Genomic DNA, 19138 nt, shown 5'->3' with positions numbered 1-19138 from the left:
AAAAACAATTCTTTTCTCATGCGCCTATGCATGACATCTGCACAGTAACTTTTAACTAATTCTGCTTTCAATTATATTAATACAATTTATGATTTTATTGTGATTATGTTATTTGTATTTTCTTGAATGCTTTTTTTCTGGAATGCTTTTATAGTTTCATGTAAAGCACTTTGAATTGTTTTGTACATGAAAGGTGCAATACAAATAAACTTGCCTTGCCTGCTTTCTGCTCAGTGGAGTAGAACCTTATAGGCCTCTTTGTATGCAGATAAGGGGCCCGTAAAACATATGGATGTTACTGATAGGTACACAACATTTAATGGTATAGATAGTGTTCCAGTCTAACCCAACGTGCTTTTAATATGAACAGTAATAATGAGAATCCATAATGTTCACGCTTGACGTTAATGGGACTTTTCATCCTAAAGTAACAATAGTTTAACACAATCAACTAACGCAGAAATAGCACCAAAACTATAGTAAATTTTCTTAATATTACATTTACAAATGCACTTACAAAAAACTCCTTAATGGATTTTTTCAAATGACCTATGGGTGGCAGCAACACGCCTTTTCCCTTTTCGTCTGAAGGAGAAGAAGAAGAGAATTGTGGGATTGAAATGGCTGCTTCCAAGTGTGTAAATATATGCGTTGTATTTACGAAATCCAGACTATTGCCAAATACGCCATTCTGCTAGTTTTCTGGAGTGATTCTTGGCGTATTGTGTGTATTCAAACTAAGGCATCCATGTGAAAGTTTTCTGGGCTTCTGTCTCAAGAAAACGTGTGAGGTAAATTCGGAGTTTGCTTTTCATAACAGAATCACATCCCGGTCAAGCTAACGCTAGTCGCTCAGCCCAAGGTAGGTAAAACCATTTTACCATCCATTTAATAAAGTAGTAGTTCAAGTTAAATGTTTGTTATGAGTTACAAGTGAGTTCCTGAACATTGATACGACTTTGTCTAGCACGGTGATGCGCTCTGCAACGACAATGAATAAAACCGACATAGAAGTTAGCCTTGGTGACGCATTTCATTCATTATAATGGAAAAAATGGAGGATGCAGTATGATTTAGCACTTTTTAATTTAGGGGGGTCATCCACTCTTATTCCACACATACGCTCACGAATAAACTAAGTAATCACCAAAACAATAAATATGTTGAGATAATATGTTAAAACAAACAACATGGTTGATGGCATTCAGTTAGCAAATAATTTAGAAGTCAGTTGACCAAAAATATTTGTTAAACTATTATTGACTATACCAGTTAAAACAAGAAGTGGTCAACAGCAACTTGTTTATAAATGCCAGGTAAATTAATGTTAGCATCACAGTAATAAACTTGTTTTTTTTGTTTGTTTTTTTTGTCCTACTGGATCAAATAAACACGTAGAAAGGACACGGCAGGATCTTAAATATGGAGTTACTGTCAATGAACAATTACAATAAAAATTGATAGTAGGTTACGGATCATCTGCTGTTCATCCCCCAGTACTTCTGTTACCTCAAACGCAGTGTGGTATCAAATCTATAATGAACATTTTTACGAGTCCATCCATCACAAACACACAGCTACACACACACATAAACTTATGCTCGTTTAAGATGATTAAGTCTGTTTTACCCATCTGTTTTCAAACAAGTTAGTTAAGACAATTATGGGAGTTAAACTTAATCACAGTTACTTTAAAGGAAAAAAAGATGATCTAATTGTTAATTAGTTAACTCTCAGACAATAAGTTATTGTTGTCTCAGTTTTAGCACTCTGGAGTTTCAACTCTTTTGTCTGTCATTTCCCCTCAGATAATGGATGATGATGATATGTCCATGCATAGGCTAGAAGGGACTAATCCAGCTGCCCAAGTCGGTGGTCTAATTGTGAAGAAGAAGAGTGCTGCTGCAGAGCACCATGTTTTCCGGGCACCTGCACCACGCACATCTTTACTTGGCCTAGATCTGCTGGCTGCCCAAAAGAGGAAGGAGCGCGAAACTAAGGAACAAGAAGAATCTAATGGTGATGACTGCAGCAGAAAGAAATCAAAAATTTCTTCATACAAGGACTGGGAGGAAGGAAAAAGTGACTCTGGGTCTGATGAAGAAGACAATGATGAGGATAGGGGTGCTAAGAAAGAGAGGTAAGCTGTTTTGTCACAAAAAATTATGTAAAACATATGAATAAGTGTGCAAAAGTATTTGCATTATAAATTATAATTAATAATTTCGGTTTGTTGTGATGTGAGGTTGTACAGCCCCATGTGCGAAAAAAACCCCTTCTGCAAAACATTACCACAGGTCTTTTCTTTAAATAAGTCATAGCTGTTTTTTATATATATATATATATATATATATATAAAAAAAAAAAGAAGTATTAGTCATTTTAATAAAATACTGCTAATATGAGTAATCAGTCACTAATGTTTTGTCTTGTTTGCAGGAAGTATCGTGTGACTGGCTCCGAGACACCTTCAAACCCAGGAGGGGTCAGTGAAGAGTTCAGACGCCGACACCAGCAGAGGGAGAAAGACAGGCGTGAGCATGGAGTCTACGCCTCCTCCAAGGAGGACAAGAACAGAGACAGAGAAAGGAGCAGAGACAAAGGCAGAGAGCGACGGAGTGAAAGAGGTGATTATTATCATCATGCAGGCTTTTTGTCCTATTTTGGTAAAAGTCTTTCAATGAAGGTAAACTTTTGGTTGTAATTTGATGCATCACATTAGAAAATATTAAAATGTTGCTTGTTAAAGTCTTTAAAATATGAGGATATGTGCTTTAAGATAATTGTTACAGTATTTTTTAAAGTGATTGACAACTGAAGCAAAACTTAGACCAGTTGCAGGTGTTAAGAGCTCCTTTCTTTTATCTCTGTCTGTAAGATGAACGAGAGGGTAGTCATAGTCGTGGTAGCAGCAGCAGCCGGTCGGAGCGTTCAGAACGCAGTGAGAGGACTGAACGCTCACAGAGAGACGGGTGGTCCGATCGCATCAGCCGAGGCAGTAAGAGAGATGAACCTGCATCACCACAACATCGTCCCAAAGGTTAAGCTTTTTATTTAGTCATTTATTTCTCTTATTTATTACATATAATTTTAGTGCTTATTTAGTTGACTTAAATAATTATCTTTTCATGTAGACGCTTTCACACCTTCACGTTCAAACTGGGATGAGGATGATAGTGGTTATGCCAGTTCAAGGCATTCTCACTGGGAGTCACCATCCCCCTCCCCGTCTCACAGAGAGTCAGATCGCTCAGAAAGAAACCATCGTACTGGCCGAGAGAGTGAGAGGAGGGACAGGTAAGATAAGACCATTTAATCTGAGCTGGATTTTTAACCATGCACCACTGACCCAAACATGAATTTATTTAACTTCTACTTGTGCATGAATTTGAAAAATGGGTGGAAAGAAGTTTCAGTTCATAATTATGTCATTTTCAGAGCATGTAGAATAAATTCTGGTTACAATTTATCTGCATTTTTAAAATCTTCCTGGATTGTCTTGTAATATTAACAAAATGTTTCATTTTTCTCTTGCTTATTATTAATTTAGACTAATAAAGAAAAAAAAACAGGATATAGAATATAACGCTATTAGAATATAATACTAAATTTATATTCTTCTGTGACTTTTTTTCTTTTCTTCTTTTTTTAGATCAGTCAGAGGCCGTTACTCTGACGACACACCCCTGCCCACTCCTTCCTATAAGTATAATGAGTGGGCCAATGACAGAAAGCATTTGGGCTCCACACCTCGTTTATCACAAGGAAAAGGTATTTTTAAAAAAAAAAAAAAAACAAGAAAATTTTACTCACATTCAAGGTGAAACAGAAGAATATTATGACATTTTCTTACTTTTATCCTTCAGCTAGGAGAGAAGAGGGTGAAGGAGGGTTTATGTTTGATAATGAAGATGAGAAGGAACAGTGGGAGGAGGACCAGAAGGTATGACCTCGGTCCTGCTTTCATACTTTGCAGGATTTTTTTGTGAATAATAAGTCATTCTAGTCTATGATTGTTTCTTTGAATTGCAGCAAGCTGACAGAGATTGGTACATGATGGACGAAGGTTATGATGAGTTCCATAACCCTTTCACCTCCACCTCTGACGAATATGTAAAGAAAAGGGAGCAGATCCTTCAGAAACAAACTCAGAAAAGAATATCTGCCCAGAAGCGACAGATTAATGAGGTACAGTCACAGTGCTTTAAACCAACATAATCAGAATACGATGTCTGTATGGGCACGTTTAGTATCTGTGTGTTCATTCTTGTGCTTTTGCCTCATTATTTACTTTTGGTATATCCTTAGAAACAAGTTGTGTTTTTTTTCTCAGGATAATGAACGGTGGGAGACCAATCGCATGCTGACGAGCGGTGTGGTACAAAGACTGGAGGTGGATGAAGACTTTGAGGAAGACAATGCCACTAAGGTTCATCTATTGGTCCATAACCTGGTACCCCCCTTCCTAGATGGAAGAATTGTCTTTACAAAGCAGGTAAATTACACTTAGTCATTCAAAGCCTTAAGAAATAAAGTTTTTTTTTGTTTTCTTCTTGGTATTATTTTAGATTTTATATTTGTGTAATCTACAATCTCTTGAAGACATTTCTGAGAACACCTGTTTTTAACAAGTATTACAGCTTGACACCTAATTTGTACCTGTTGTCAAGTCACTCTTTCAAGGCCACAGTAATTCAGTCTTAAAGTAATGAATATTTAATTAGTTGTTTCTCATTTGTAACTTGGTTTGGATAATATCTGCTTTATTAGAAAGTGTGAATGTTACAGTTTTATTTCTAATAAAGTCTGTATGTATTTGTTTTGTTTCTCTTATAGCCAGAGCCTGTCATCCCTGTGAAAGATGCTACCTCTGACATGGCAATCATCTCTCGAAAGGGCAGCCAGCTTGTTCGCAAACATCGTGAGCAGAAAGAACGCAAGAAGGTAGGTCTGACCTGCTACGTCAGTTAAATTGACTTAAAATAAAAGGCATTTGGCTTTGTGATTGTGCTCTAAAATGTTCATTTTGGGATAATACGTAGCCCAGTGTTGACACTCAAGCTAAAGTGAGGATACTCATCATTTTAATGTTGTTGATAGTTTTTAGTTATTAGTGATGAATTTAGTAATGGAAAAACAATCACAACAACATGAACACTAAAGTAAGTTGCTTGTGTACCAAAAAAACAGGGTTAACTCTGTCCCAGTACCAGGGATAGGAGGTTAACATCTGCTTTATGGTTGTAATGTCAGGTCTGTGGTGTAAATATAGACATGTGGTATTTACAGAAAGTCCAGAATCTGAGCTAAAAGCTCATTAAAGCCATTTCTACGGCTACCAAACACAGTTAAGACAACAAACAAAAGTGCACATGAAGTCATGAAATTGATCCCTGTGTCAACCCCACGGCATGTACACACAGACAAACAACACCTCGACTGAAAACATACATCTCACAGTTTGAGTTTCATCGTTTTGACTACGAGTCAACAAACCAGAGGCAAAAGTAGACAGAAATAATGCTTCACATTAGTAAAACATAACCATAAATTTTCTTTTACTTTTGCTGTCTTACCTCTAAAACTTATACACACTGGGATAAAACCACATTTACTTTAAAAAAAAAAAAAAAAAAAAGGACATCTCCCAGTGTCATTTGGGAGCAGTTTCCTGTCCGGTTTTCACATGAACAGAACAGAAAGTCTCTCATATTTTGCATGTTTTTTATGTTATCCTTTGTTCTATTTCTATTTAATTTAACCCAGTGGCTTTTGCTGTGATGTTTGCTTTATTTTGATAAACAGATTAGAGTTTGTAATTGTAGAGAAGTAATGTTTTGGGAAAGAATATTTGTGGTTATGTGTGTTGTTTTGTTTTGTTTTGTTGTTTTTTTTTAACAGAAAGTCCATAAAGCCAATTTGATGAAGAATATATTGCTTTAGGATGGACTTTGGGATTATTGCAGCACTCTGAGTTTAGGCATTGTCATTGCACTTCTTTTATTTTCCAGGAATTTTTACATCACTTCAGAAAATGAAATATACACAATCACAATACCCATTTGTTTGTTGCCAGTGATGTAATAAACCTCCATCGGCAACATAAAGGAGCTCACCAGTAGTGATGTTGAATTCTCTACCAACTTCTCTGCGCAAGCGTCCATCATATTGAAGTCCTGTCTTTTGTTGGAACTTTAGGTTCAGTGAATTCATTGGAGTAACTTATGTTTGCAGGCACAGCACAAACACTGGGAATTGGCAGGCACCAAGTTGGGTGACATCATGGGTATCAAGAAGACTGAGGATGAAGAGTCTGGAAACAAAGTGGTGGGCGAGGATGGCAAAGTAGACTACAGGTGACCAGACTGCGCAGTTTCTCTGTCAGACTTCTCAAGTTTAAATCTCAAAACTCTTCTGTCAGTTTTTTAAAACATCAGTGTAATTTTTCTTTGAATGTGTCACAGAGCAGACCAAAAATTTGCAGACCACATGAAAGAGAAGACTGAGGCCAGCAGTGAGTTTGCTAAGAAGAAGAGTATCCTGGAGCAGAGACAGTACCTTCCTATCTTTGCTGTCAGGCAGCAACTTCTCAACATTATAAGGTATTTATACGAGACTTTGGCTATTGCTCTCCTTAAACCCCTTTCACCTACAGTTTTCATGAAAAAGGCGTTTAATATTGCTTTAAAAGTCTTGTTATATTGTTGTTTACTGCACTTTGCAGGGACAACAGCATTGTGATTGTTGTTGGAGAGACTGGCAGTGGTAAGACCACTCAGCTGACGCAGTACCTGCATGAAGATGGTTACACCCGCTATGGCATGGTGGGTTGTACTCAGCCCCGAAGAGTGGCAGCCATGAGTGTTGCCAAGAGAGTCAGCGAAGAGATTGGCACCAACCTAGGAGAGGAGGTGAGATAGCTGGAACCAACTTGCCTTCTGCTTCACCGTATGTTTTTTCTTTTTTCTTTTTTTTTTTTTCTCACACTCAACAGCACTTAAAATGGATTAATTTCTATAGATCTGTGCATTGAATGTTCCCTTACTATAGCTATTGTAAACAGTTTCGGTCATCACTTCTGTTTAATTACATCATTTAAAAGATGGTGCCTGACAACATGACATACTGCGGCTGTTACTCTTAAATAGTTTCTATAAGCAAAAACAGCATATAGTAAATATTGATGGTAATGCTTTCATAATGTTTGATTCTGATACGATTTTAAATTGGAAGGTAAAAAAAGAAATAGCTGAGATTTTTTTGTGTGTAAAATGCTGATAGGCAATAAGTGTCTTTCTTACAGCAGACAGTGGATAGAGTGATCTCAGTTTGGAGTTTCAGCTTTAACAGCTGTGAAACTGAAAATTTGCTTGAAAGATGCAGTTAAAATGGTTCTTTCAGGATCAGTCTGTTGCAGTAGCTCCTCCTTAACTGCATAATACTGCCATCTAGTGGTAGGAAGGCATGTCAGCACCTTGGTTTTGTCAACTAGTAATTAGTAAGAAAGTTAGAAGGTAAGGTTAAAAACTGGAACAATGCAAAATGCACTGTAATTAACCTGTATATTTGCTGTGGTTTTTATTTTTTTCTGTACTTTAAGATGCTTAAACCTGTAATATTGTAGTATTTGATAATATTTACCTGCTTGTTATGCTAATGTTGTTTAACTTGATTCCTCCTTTCTTTCAGGTTGGATATGCAATCCGTTTTGAGGACTGCACATCTGAGAAAACGCTGATAAAGTATATGACGGATGGAATTCTGCTCAGAGAGTCTTTGCGGGAGTCTGACTTGGACCATTACAGTGCTGTCATAATGGATGAAGCTCATGAACGCTCCCTTAACACTGATGTGCTGTTTGGGCTGCTACGTGAGGTCAGTCATAAATAACACCCATTAAGTCTGCTGCAAGATATTTATTCATTAATGTTTGTTTCCAAACTAATGAACAAATTGTTTATTTTCGCATGTGGTGACTTCTTACTCGGGTGTAAATGCTCTCAAGAAGTGAAGTAACCACTCCACCAATGTTATCTGTTTCTTTCTAGGTTGTGTCTCGACGTACTGACTTAAAGCTCATAGTTACCTCTGCTACTATGGACTCAGACAAATTTGCAGCTTTTTTTGGCAACGTTCCCATATTCCACATTCCTGGAAGGACATTTCCTGTAGACATATTGTTTAGCAAGGTATGTGTAAAATGTGTATTCACAGAGGCAAAACACATTGTCACTGCACTGCATCTTGAGCAGGTATAGCAAGGTTTTTGTACATTTTCTGAAGAGTAGCACTGGTTTTTAATCAAAATGTAGTAATCTTAATTACTATAATTACATAATGGGCTTCACTTACTAGACAGAAAAGGTAATAATGGGTAAAAATATTGTTTCATTAGTTACTTTATTTGTGTTTGACCTCAAGTCTATCTGCCTGAAAGTTTAACCTCATGATACTGCAATGTTGTTAAGTATAAACAATCTGTTTATTTGAGTTTTGGAATAATCATCTGAGGACACTAGTGTCTGAATTTCAAAGATGTCCTGTTTTTGATTAGATGATATCGACATTCTTTGTTTTGATTTTGATTGCTTTGTTTCATGCTGTGCAGACACCTCAGGAGGACTATGTGGAGGCTGCAGTGAAACAAGCTCTCCAGATCCACCTGAGTGGGATGGTGGGAGACATCCTTATCTTTATGCCTGGACAGGAGGACATCGAGGTGAGGGACACAGCAGCTGTTGTGACTAAAATAGCTGTTTCAGTTCATTTTTTGTTAGAAAGGTTTTCTCTGTTTGTTTTTTGTGCTTCATAGTTTAAAAAATTATTCCAAGAGTTGCTCTTTAATAATGCAATATAATTAGTAAGCCAGTTTTTGTTCTTTGATTTCATAAAATATTTATTTCTATTTATTTATAGTTATTTATAAGCATACCTTCCACAAAGCTTAAAGTTTAAATGTTTGATCTTGTCCTCGCAGGTGACCTCAGATCAGATCGTGGAGCGTTTGGAGGCCTTGGAGAATGCTCCACCTCTTGCTGTGCTGCCCATTTACTCCCAGCTTCCATCTGACCTTCAGGCCAAGATCTTCCAGAAGGTTGAAATCAAGACACTGCATATTGCAAGTTTGTGTAATAATGTGTTTTTACGCTTTTAAATGCTGATTTTGATTTGTCCTTTTCAAGGCCCCGGATGGTGTGAGGAAGTGCATTGTTGCTACAAACATCGCTGAGACGTCCCTCACAGTGGATGGAATCATGTTTGTTGTGGATGCAGGATATTGCAAACTTAAGGTTCTCGAATCTTGCATGTGTTTTATTATTTTTTATGCTCTTTATGTTTTAGTACAATTTTAAGGCTAACTTACTGCTCGTGTATTTCTTCCTTGTGTTTTTTCTGATTCTCTTTTCTTTCAACAGGTCTTCAATCCTCGCATTGGTATGGATGCTCTCCAGGTTTATCCCATTAGCCAGGCTAATGCCAACCAGCGTGCTGGCCGAGCAGGACGTACTGGACCAGGGCAGTGTTACAGGTAATGCTCCAATCCTTGCATTCACTCTCCAGTACGAGTCATGTGCTATTTCTGTTTAGTTGCAATTGGTCCATAAATCATAGACACACTCATTCATTTATTTATTTCAGTTTTTCGTATTGACAGGGATCCATGCAGTGATTTTGTGGCCCTTTCAGAACAGATAGATGGAGTTGAAGCCATTTGTTGAACTTTGTACATTATCTTTGGACCCTGGTATCGTCCTGATTTCACATTTATAAATAATAATAAAGAAACATGACCCAGAACTTTAGTTTGTATGAGATTGATTAAGTCTAACTTTGTTTACAGCAGTTAAATGTGTTACAGGAGATCCTTTCCAGATTTAACTTGAGCACCGCATATTGCACGGTGAAACATTGCTAATGAGTTTAAATTCAGCTCTAAATTGGAGGCGTCAATGCAAATTTGATCATTTATATAGGAATTTGTGAAAAAAAAAACGTTATATTGTAATGTTTTATTTATTGATATGATTAATTTTTATTATGCTAAAGTAATTACATGCCTTTTATTTGAGTCAGTTCAAATCCAGTTCAGCTCCAATCCCAGTAGATGGTACAACTGTGCCACCTGCTGACATATACTCGTACCTGCACGAGAGCTTTGGTAAAAAGGTGTTAAATGTAGGAATATTTATAACTTGCCTATGATTGTGAGCGTTAGTTTTGAGTTAGAAACTGTAAAGACTAATTTACAGTTATCTCCCCACAGTAAAGAATCTGGATCTGATCTGGATCGCTCTCATAGTCTCATCAGTTATTCCTTATTCCATTTTTTAAATTTACTGAAAATGTAATTAACATCTGTCATAACCTTTCTGAGTTATGTTGCAGACAGACAGACAAACCAGTGCAGCTAAATACAAGACATGATGCCACTGATCACGAAATATGAAATGTTTCATTTTGAAATTCTGGGGGTGGGGCCAAACTTTACTTTTTCTCCCCTCATATGTGTAGGTTCTCTCCCAGTACTCTGGTTTTCACCTCCTATCCAAAGACATGTTTGTTGGGTTAATTGGTCACTTTCAATTCTACCTAGCATGATGCTGACTGATGTGCTTCAACTCTGTTGCTGTTGTGTTTTCATCTTTACAGCACAAATATAATTTTCAACAGTATGTCAGTTATTTTGCTGAAATGAGAGACAAAGAAAGTGTATCTTTTTTTTTTTTTTTTTTTTTTTTACATATATTTTATTTGATTTCTTTTGAGGTATTCTGAATCTACAATGAAAACATTGTGACTTAAATTTCACATACATTTGTCATGTGTTTTATTTCTGTTCTCTCCTCCCGTCCAGGCTGTACACTCAGAGTGCCTATAAGAATGAGATGCTGACCACTACCATACCTGAGATTCAGAGGACCAACCTGGCCAATGTAGTTCTGCTACTGAAGTCTCTGGGTGTTCAGGACTTGCTTCTCTTCCATTTCATGGATCCGCCACCTGAGGACAACATGCTTAATTCCATGTACCAGCTCTGGATCTTGGGAGCTCTGGACAACACAGGTGGGTCGATCTTGCATCATTACACAAAGGTACTACAACGCTGATCACAGTAGCTCACACAGACATAGAGCAATGATAAGGGGAAGTGCAGTTCAGCTGCATTCACTCTGATTCAGTGCTTTGGTGTCATGATAGCAGCTCCTTTCGGCTATTTATTTCCAGGCTGACGTCTTTCCAGCTGATTTAAACACAAATTAATGGCCGAGTTTGGATATTGTTTGTGCAGAGAATAAAATGTATTGCTACGGTACAACGTAAAGTTGTAAAGTAAAACTAGGTTTTGTAGGTGCAGTTTGAGATGGATGAGACAGACAGGTGGAAATAAGAAGCAGGGAATACTTTGTGCAAACACTGGCACTTTAGAGTTACCAGGTAACCTCTGATGTGCTGCCTCCTCCTGTTTCATCCTGTTTCAACCTGGACTTTATTTAGCGCCTGGTAAACTGGAGTGGGTTGAGGAAGGAAGCATTCACAGCCTCTGTTTAATGTTTTTACTTTTGGTGTTAAAAAGATGCAAAATAATCCTTTATCACTTTTTATTACCAGTAGTGGCAACACCTGCAGATGTAAATGATGAATGAAGTGATGGCAAAGGATTTTGGTTGTTATAGGTTTTTATTTTCCAGTAAGCACTGCGTTGAGCCTCTGCAGAGTGACACTTAAAACAACTTGCTGCCAAAATAGATGCCACATTGATAATGTGGACTCTGCAAACAGACCTAGAGGAGGTAGTTGCGAGGTTCAACCAGTGCAGTAATTGCCTAGTAACGGCTCCTGTGTTTGATTTGACTGGTTGGGTCTCATTTCTGTCTCATCCATAGCCAGATTTCAGGGGATTTAGGGATTTGGGGATAAGGGAAGACTTTTGATGATTCCCTGTATGGTGTGTTAACAGCAGATTATCTCTGATTAAGGCTTACCTGTTCCAAACTGGCTGCTCTGCTACTCTGCTTTTCCTCATCTAAGCTTCTTAGACTCCTTCATCTAATCATTTAAATCAGAAACTGCAAAGTTTTTGATCTGACTTTCTTTTTTTCCTACAAGAATTCTCAGCTGTCAGCATTTCATCCTCCTCTCTCATGGTGATAGATAAATAAGTGTCATATAATGCTGAACGTCTCCCCACCAGCAGGCTTTTGATGGAAAAGAAACTTATAACTCGTCTTAGTGCTTCTCCGGCCTGTATTCTTCACCTCTCGTGCTTTTACGTATTATGCTTGTAACTTTATAAATAGTCCCTTCTTTGTCCTTTCAGGTGCTTTGACACCAACAGGGCGTCTGATGGTGGAGTTCCCCCTTGATCCAGCCCTCTCTAAGATGCTTATTGTGTCCTGTGACATGGGCTGCAGTGCAGACATCCTCATTATCGTGTCTATGTTGTCTGTGCCAGCCATCTTCTACAGACCTAAGGTACAGATGTTTTATTTCTCCCTTCCATTTTTTCAGTATTTTGTAGACAATGTAGATGTGGACAGGATGTGTTTGAATGAAGTGGAGCAAAGGAAAAGCCATCTGAAAGAAGCTGAAATGCCGTAAGATGAAGTAATTTGATTAACCTTTTGTTTTTTTTATGTAATGTTGTCAGATCATTAATTCTTGGGTTTTTACTGCCAGTACAAGATAAACCAAAGTATGCCAAAGTCACTGTCATATTTTCAAGACTTAGTTTGTATCTTGTAGTCAATAATGTATATAAATGGTGGGTCATGTGACCACGCTCATGTGTTAGGAGTTGTCTTTGCATATTTAAGTAATTTTTACACAATAGTAACACTAAATCAGTTTTAAAAAAAAAAAAAAAAAAAAAAGGTGATGCGGGAGATGCTGAGTGTGCTCAGATTGCTAAAAAGGAGTATTGAGTGAAGACTGATTTAACAGAGCTGTGTGTGAAGCTGAGCTGCTTGCTACCACGAGATGCGACAACACTGTTTTTTGCTCTCTAGGCTACAAGAATGAGAAAAAAGTTATTTTTCGTCTGGACAATTCATACTCCACAAGAGGCTTTGTCTGCAACGGGACAGGATCACTGGGGGGATGTTTGTGGTTTTATGTGCAATGAACCTGATTATTTGATGTTTAATGAGAAACTTTGTATGTGGCAGGCCGGGTTGTGCATGCGGCTGGCTACGTGTGTTTAATCGCAACATGTTAGGGAAAAATTTAGTACTCTATCATTGCTTTGCTGTTTTCTCAAAACAATCTGTTTAACCTGCATCAGCAAAAAATGCGGAAGCGTCAACCATCCTCTTCATGCCTTTCTGTGCTAACCACACCCACCTTAAATGTCCGACCAATCACACAACACTTGTTGAAGCCCATCGAGCCTGATGTGTCAAGAACTGTCTTCAAGCACATCCGCAAGAACTGAATGACGTCATTTTCTTCTCCGGGCAAGAAAACAGCTCTTGTGACTCGCGGAATATGTGGAGATGTTACCCAGACCGTAGCTGGGCTTTGTGGCAACTTCTTTTGCCTGCACAAAACACGTTTTTCCTTTGTGTGTCACAAACAGGATCAGTGTTTTGTGAAGCCTTTTTATAAAAGTCTCTTAAATTCCACTGTATCAGACACAGTGAGTTAGAGACGTGGATGAAAGAGCCAGATAATTCTCTAAGGATGTAATGAAGAACATAGATGTGGCTTCATAGGATGCCCATCACATCAATCAATCCCAGAGCCATCAGTGGTGCAGCTCTGGGATTGATTGAGTCTGACTGTTGCTAGTGTCTGAATGCAAATTAGATGCATCATTTTTATAGTTGATCAAACTCGATGTTTGTTCATTTTGCCTGATGGTATCTTTCTGTTTTGGTTAAAACAATCAGTCTTTTTGTGAAAAATGTAACATTTCTAATGAAATCCTTTCTACAGGGTCGTGAGGAGGAGAGTGATCAAGTGAGGGAGAAGTTTTCAGTCCCAGAAAGCGACCACCTCACCTATCTTAATGTCTACATGCAGTGGAAGAACAACAATTACTCCAGCATCTGGTGCAATGACCACTTCATCCACACCAAGGCCATGCGCAAGGTCTGATCCAAACAGCTCCACTTGCTCTGTCTTTGAATAACCTTTGAAATTAAACAAAAATGTGATTAATTTCAGACTTAGTGGAGACCTGCATACAAATAATGTTTTGTATATAAAAACTGTAAATAATGAGTTTTGCATATATGTTACAGTAGAGTTGAGTTACTATAAAAGTAACTGAAAAGTCTACAAGTATGTAACTTAGCAGTGTTTAGCTTAGGTTTTTTGTGGTACTTTTAAAATACTTTGAGAGTTTGACTTTTAATTTGTTTTACATTAAGATAATGAAAGAAAATTTCTAAAATAATCCTTTGTACGCCAGCAGGATTCGTAGTTCTGCTTGTGATAAATGTTCATGTTGCAGGTGCGTGAGGTGCGCTCCCAGTTAAAGGACATCATGGTGCAGCAGAAAATGAACCTCGTCTCCTGTGGCTCCGACTGGGACATCATTAGAAAGTGCATCTGTGCTGCTTACTTCCACCAGGCGGCCAAGCTCAAGGTACTCTGCACTCTGGGCTTTCCTCGGTTAATACTTCAGGCCCAGTGGCGACTGGTTGTGGCAGATTTATAGCAGCATAATTACAGAGTGGTGAAATATCCCCCCTGGCCTCACATTAATACAGCGCTAAAATCTGAAAGGGAATTTGAAATCATGACTATATAATAATGGTTCTCAGTTTGACTTATGAGTAGCCAGCTAACCCAAGCAATCATAGTAATGTTGGGCATACTTTAGATTTATTTTCCTGCTGCCCAAGACTGGTTAAGAAGCAAATTAGCCCAGATGACCTGCTTAGCTTTGACCTTAAAGTGCACCTATAGAAACCTGCTCAAATACACAACAACCTCAGACCAGGACAACACTGGTTCCTATTCCTGCACATTTAATTTGTTATTTATGCATGTGTTTGCTCTTAGGGCATTGGTGAATACGTGAACGTGAGAACTGGCATGCCATGTCACCTTCATCCTACCAGCTCCCTGTTTGGCATGGGGTACACACCTGACTACATCATCTACCACGAGCTCGTCATGACCACAAAGGTAATAAACACTGATGACTACAAACCTGGATCAAGCAAAATCTCTCTTATAATATGCATGAACTTGATGTTTAATTTATGCTTTGTGTTGTTAGGAGTACATGCAGTGTGTGACTGCAGTAGATGGAGAGTGGCTGGCGGAACTTGGGCCCATGTTTTATAGCATCAAACATGCTGGAAAAAGCCGACAGGTAAGTCAGAACAAGGCAGATGATATATGCGTCCCATTTTCATAAATTCTGTATATAACATTGCCTGCATATGTAAAGCTGTTCTCACACTGTAACTTGGCACAGTGAGGTCCGGATAGTATTCATCGCTGTCTTTAATCACATGTATGAGGCATAATCTGCATGAAGTGAGATTTAAAATGATCATGTCCAGGACTAGATATTTGTTTTTGGTTTTAAAAAAGTAATAAATTCAGAACGCTGTGGATTCTGTGTTTATGATAATGAATTATGTTGATGTGGTTATCTAAACGTGTCTGCAATCTAAAAGAAAAACTGAGAACAACAAACAAGCAAATGGATAAGAAAGCATGAAGCAGCAACAGCCATTAGATCATGGTCTTGGAGAAGAAGTACTGTTGTCCTGACTGTAAACTAATTGTGTTGCCTCATCATTTTACGACCCTTTGAGGCAAATTTAGCTCCTGACTACAGTTCAGAAGATTGAGACCAATGGTTTTTTTTTTTTGGTTTTTTTTAACTTTATGTAGAAAATCACATTTCTAAATGAATACATTTCTCACACAGCATTGCTGCAAACATACAAACTGACTGCTGTCCAGGCCTTAGTGGCCGGTTTCAGAGGCTTATCAGGCTGAATGGGGGAAGAAAAATCTCACCAACTAAAATCTCATGGTTTTATTGTTCATTTTGGAGATTGTATACTTCACACCTTGACTGAACGATATTTACCTTCAAGGAGAACCGTCGGAGGGCGAAGGAGGAGATCACCAACATGGAGGAGGAGATGGCTCTGGCTCAGGAGCAGCTGCGAGCACGTCGAGAAGAGCAGGAGAAGAAGAACAACACTGGGAGTGTGAGGTAAATCAGCAACACGTTTCTACTCATTTTCTACACCATACAGACCTCATCTAACAATAGTCCCTACTGGTCCTCATTTTCATACGCAGACGAGATTAGAAACGTTTAATTTACCTACCTCACCGCCAAACCATATCACCGCCCCACCCTTTCCTCTCCTCCTCTCCCACTCTCTCCACTCCACCTTTCTCACTCTTCATGATGAGCTTTTCTCACCTCTGGTCCCTCCAGACGAGACAAAAAGAAATAATATTGACTCCTGGCTGACCTCCATTACTGCAGCAATTTAAATTGTGCCAGAGCAGAGCAGAGAAAGGAGGGGAATGTTCATTTTCGAATTAGACCAAAAAATTAATTTCACACCCATCTGCGAGCTTTACAGAGAGAAATAAGGTTATAAAGACTGATTTAAAAAGAACTTTTATTGGTAATTAATCAGCTGGTTTATCTGTCTTGAATTTCATGTGACAGCTATGTTGAAAATAATCACACTAGAGGTATAGGATTAAGAATTAGATTTAAGCAGAGGAAGTTGGCTGTGTGGTAATGAAGTTGAAGGCTCTCCAGGGCTTGTGGCTGCCTTTGTCCTCAGGCACGCCTCACAAGTGTCTCCTCTCGGAGTTCAGTGTGACCAGACTGAAATATTTAGTGAGGTTTGCCTTCATGTGGCAGCTGCTTATCACCGTCTCCTTGCTCAGTAGCACACATCCATGCTGTCAATTAGCACATGGCTCAGTCAGAGCAGCAGAACAATGTGATTGGATGCTGCATTGTTTCAAGGACAGCATAACAAGTTTAAGTTCTATAATTGCAGTCAGTCGTACTAATTGGCTGCATATCAAACATGAATAATTGTTACATATTCCACAGTCAGACTGGGAGGTTTGAACTGCCCAGCCTGACATTTACTAAACATTGTTGTATTTGAACTGCAGGCCGTAGAGGTTTGTTGATGAGTTTTCCTCCAATGCCAGTCATTCATATGTTTTAGTCTCTTGTTTGTGTTCAAAACCAAACAATAAAACATGAAAAATAATAGAAAAAAGTTTTATTTCTTACAAAATGTGAAATGGATGTAGGTTTTTGCAGTTAGAAACATGCTAAATAAGCAGTATAACCCTTTAAGAAATCAGCCTTGAGTGTTCAAAAAATACTTTATTGTTCTACATTTGCACTCATTGCTGTTGTAAAACTACCCACAGCCTGTGTATTAAGGGATGTACAACAATTCTCCTGAAGTGAGCAAGAAGACAAAAAGAAAAGGGGTGGGGTGGGGGGGTGCACTGTGACAGGAGGGGGTTATGGCCTGATGGTGTAATTGCTGCAGGTGTGTTTGTGTGTGAGCAAGAGGGAGAGATGAGAAGTGTGGGCAGTGTCAGTGTCATGTAATTAAAGATGATAGATTGTGCTGTCAGAGGCATCAGGCTCCACGTCTCAACACTCGTCACAGAGACGCGAGTCTGCCTTTTCTGTCTCATCCAGTCCCGCTGCTTTTATGTTCACATTCAGCCACACAGGCCAAAATGCCCCGCGCTCATTTTCTTACATTCAGCAAGACCGTAGAGCAGTTTAAGAACGGCTTAGTGTGTGAGTACATGCAGGACTCAAGAGGGTGAATGATGTATCTTGTAAATAAAACTGGTCTGAATCTTGACCTGTTTCTGCTCTCCATTCAGGGCTGTGAAAATTTGCACCCCGGGAAGAAAAGAGGAAGCTCCCATGACACCCAGACGCACCCCAGCTCGTTTCGGACTGTAAAAATCGCATCGACCAAGACCACAGAAGCACGAGTAAAAACTGTCCAACTTGAGCTGGCTGTTGTCCCTCAGCATCAGCTGCAGTTCCTGTATAAACCACTAGAGTGAGAACTTGTATAAGGCACAGGACCACAAGGATCAGCACGCCGCCCTCCACCTTCATCCCCCACAAGCTCTTTCTACAGTACATTTAAAGACATTGAGGACTGTTGTTTTCTGTGTCTTCAGTATTTATATGTGCTTCAAAGAAAATTTTTACAAATATCATAGATAATGATTTTACCTAAGCTAGAAACAAAACCTTTTTTTCTTTTTTTGTCCGGCTGTATTGTGACAAGGCAACTGAAAAATATTGATCCAATTTTTTTTGCTAGTTGTCTTTGTATCCATGCGTTTACTAGTTCTTGTAGTGTAGTGGTTTGAACAGTGGGCACTGCCTTGAAGTGCTCCTCTACAGACTGAAGCACTACTCAAACTGTACTTATGGCCTAAGTGTGTACTGACTCTAGAGTTGGGTTGTAATACAACACACTCATGCAGGCTTAGCCAATTGACCTTTTTCTACTTGGTGTGGACCTTGTTCCATCGAGGTAATTCACCACAGCATTGCTGTGCAACTTCACCACGCTACATTAAACATATAAACTGTTCAAGTTTTGTGGGCCCTGTGTTCAAAACAGCCAAGCTTTTTTTTTTGTTTGTTTGCTTGCTTTTTGTTGATGCACACCTTCCTCTCCCCTCTCAGCTGATCACAAGATGCAACATTAGTTGAACTGTTTAGTGAAGGTGTTCTGTTTTATCTTTTCCTCATGGACATTTGTTTCTTTCAACATTGTATGTAAATAAAACAAATATTTTCTTTTTTTTTTTTTTTTCAAAAAGAAGATTTAATTTAATATTTTACTTGCAAACGTGTTTTACAATAATTAGAGATTGTGATTTATGCACACACCTTTGAATTAGTTTTGTGGCAGCACAAACAACTTAATTAATGAAAGCGACTAACATTTAGACTATAAATTGTCTACATGCAGCTTCAGTGACGTCTTTTTATAGACACGCTAGTGGGAGTAAACGGTGATTAATTTCAAGTTCTCAGCTGAGCACCTTACAAGTATGGCAACAACTGAATTATTGTCTTTAGCCAAAGACTTAATTAGTCCGAAGAAAGCTATCAGCACTAGCAAATTATTAT

General features: G+C 38.5%; 1 protein-coding gene across 1 annotated transcript; it reads left to right on the top strand.

Moving 5' to 3' along the window:
- The first annotated feature begins 644 nt into the window (after positions 1-644).
- dhx38 (DEAH (Asp-Glu-Ala-His) box polypeptide 38) lies at positions 645-18695 on the top strand. The gene is made up of 27 exons (XM_079240989.1): positions 645-862; positions 1809-2140; positions 2440-2627; positions 2879-3040; positions 3135-3297; positions 3653-3771; positions 3867-3943; positions 4033-4188; positions 4334-4495; positions 4837-4944; positions 6235-6356; positions 6465-6602; positions 6725-6911; positions 7690-7875; positions 8049-8189; positions 8609-8719; positions 8978-9094; positions 9183-9290; positions 9417-9529; positions 10856-11064; positions 12320-12474; positions 13936-14091; positions 14456-14590; positions 15010-15135; positions 15230-15325; positions 16065-16186; positions 17863-18695. Exons 2-27 carry the CDS (start codon positions 1812-1814, stop codon positions 17942-17944), a joined length of 3768 nt encoding a protein of 1255 aa, XP_079097115.1. The 5' UTR covers positions 645-862; positions 1809-1811; the 3' UTR covers positions 17945-18695.
- The last annotated feature ends 443 nt before the right edge of the window (positions 18696-19138 follow it).

This window comes from Telmatherina bonti (genome assembly GCF_933228915.1).
Source record: "Telmatherina bonti genome assembly, chromosome: 1".
Lineage (NCBI taxonomy): Eukaryota > Metazoa > Chordata > Actinopteri > Atheriniformes > Telmatherinidae > Telmatherina > Telmatherina bonti.
This window is presented reverse-complemented; position numbering and strand designations above follow the sequence as displayed.

Bases quoted from the DNA above. Each gene is read 5' to 3' on its own strand.
- dhx38 (XM_079240989.1), top strand. From the start codon at position 1,812: ATGGATGATGATGATATGTCCATGCATAGGCTAGAAGGGACTAATCCA. The intron at 4,496-4,836 runs GTAAATTACACT...TTTCTCTTATAG, and splicing joins GAATTGTCTTTACAAAGCAG to CCAGAGCCTGTCATCCCTGT. The intron at 8,720-8,977 runs GTGAGGGACACA...TTGTCCTCGCAG, and splicing joins CTGGACAGGAGGACATCGAG to GTGACCTCAGATCAGATCGT.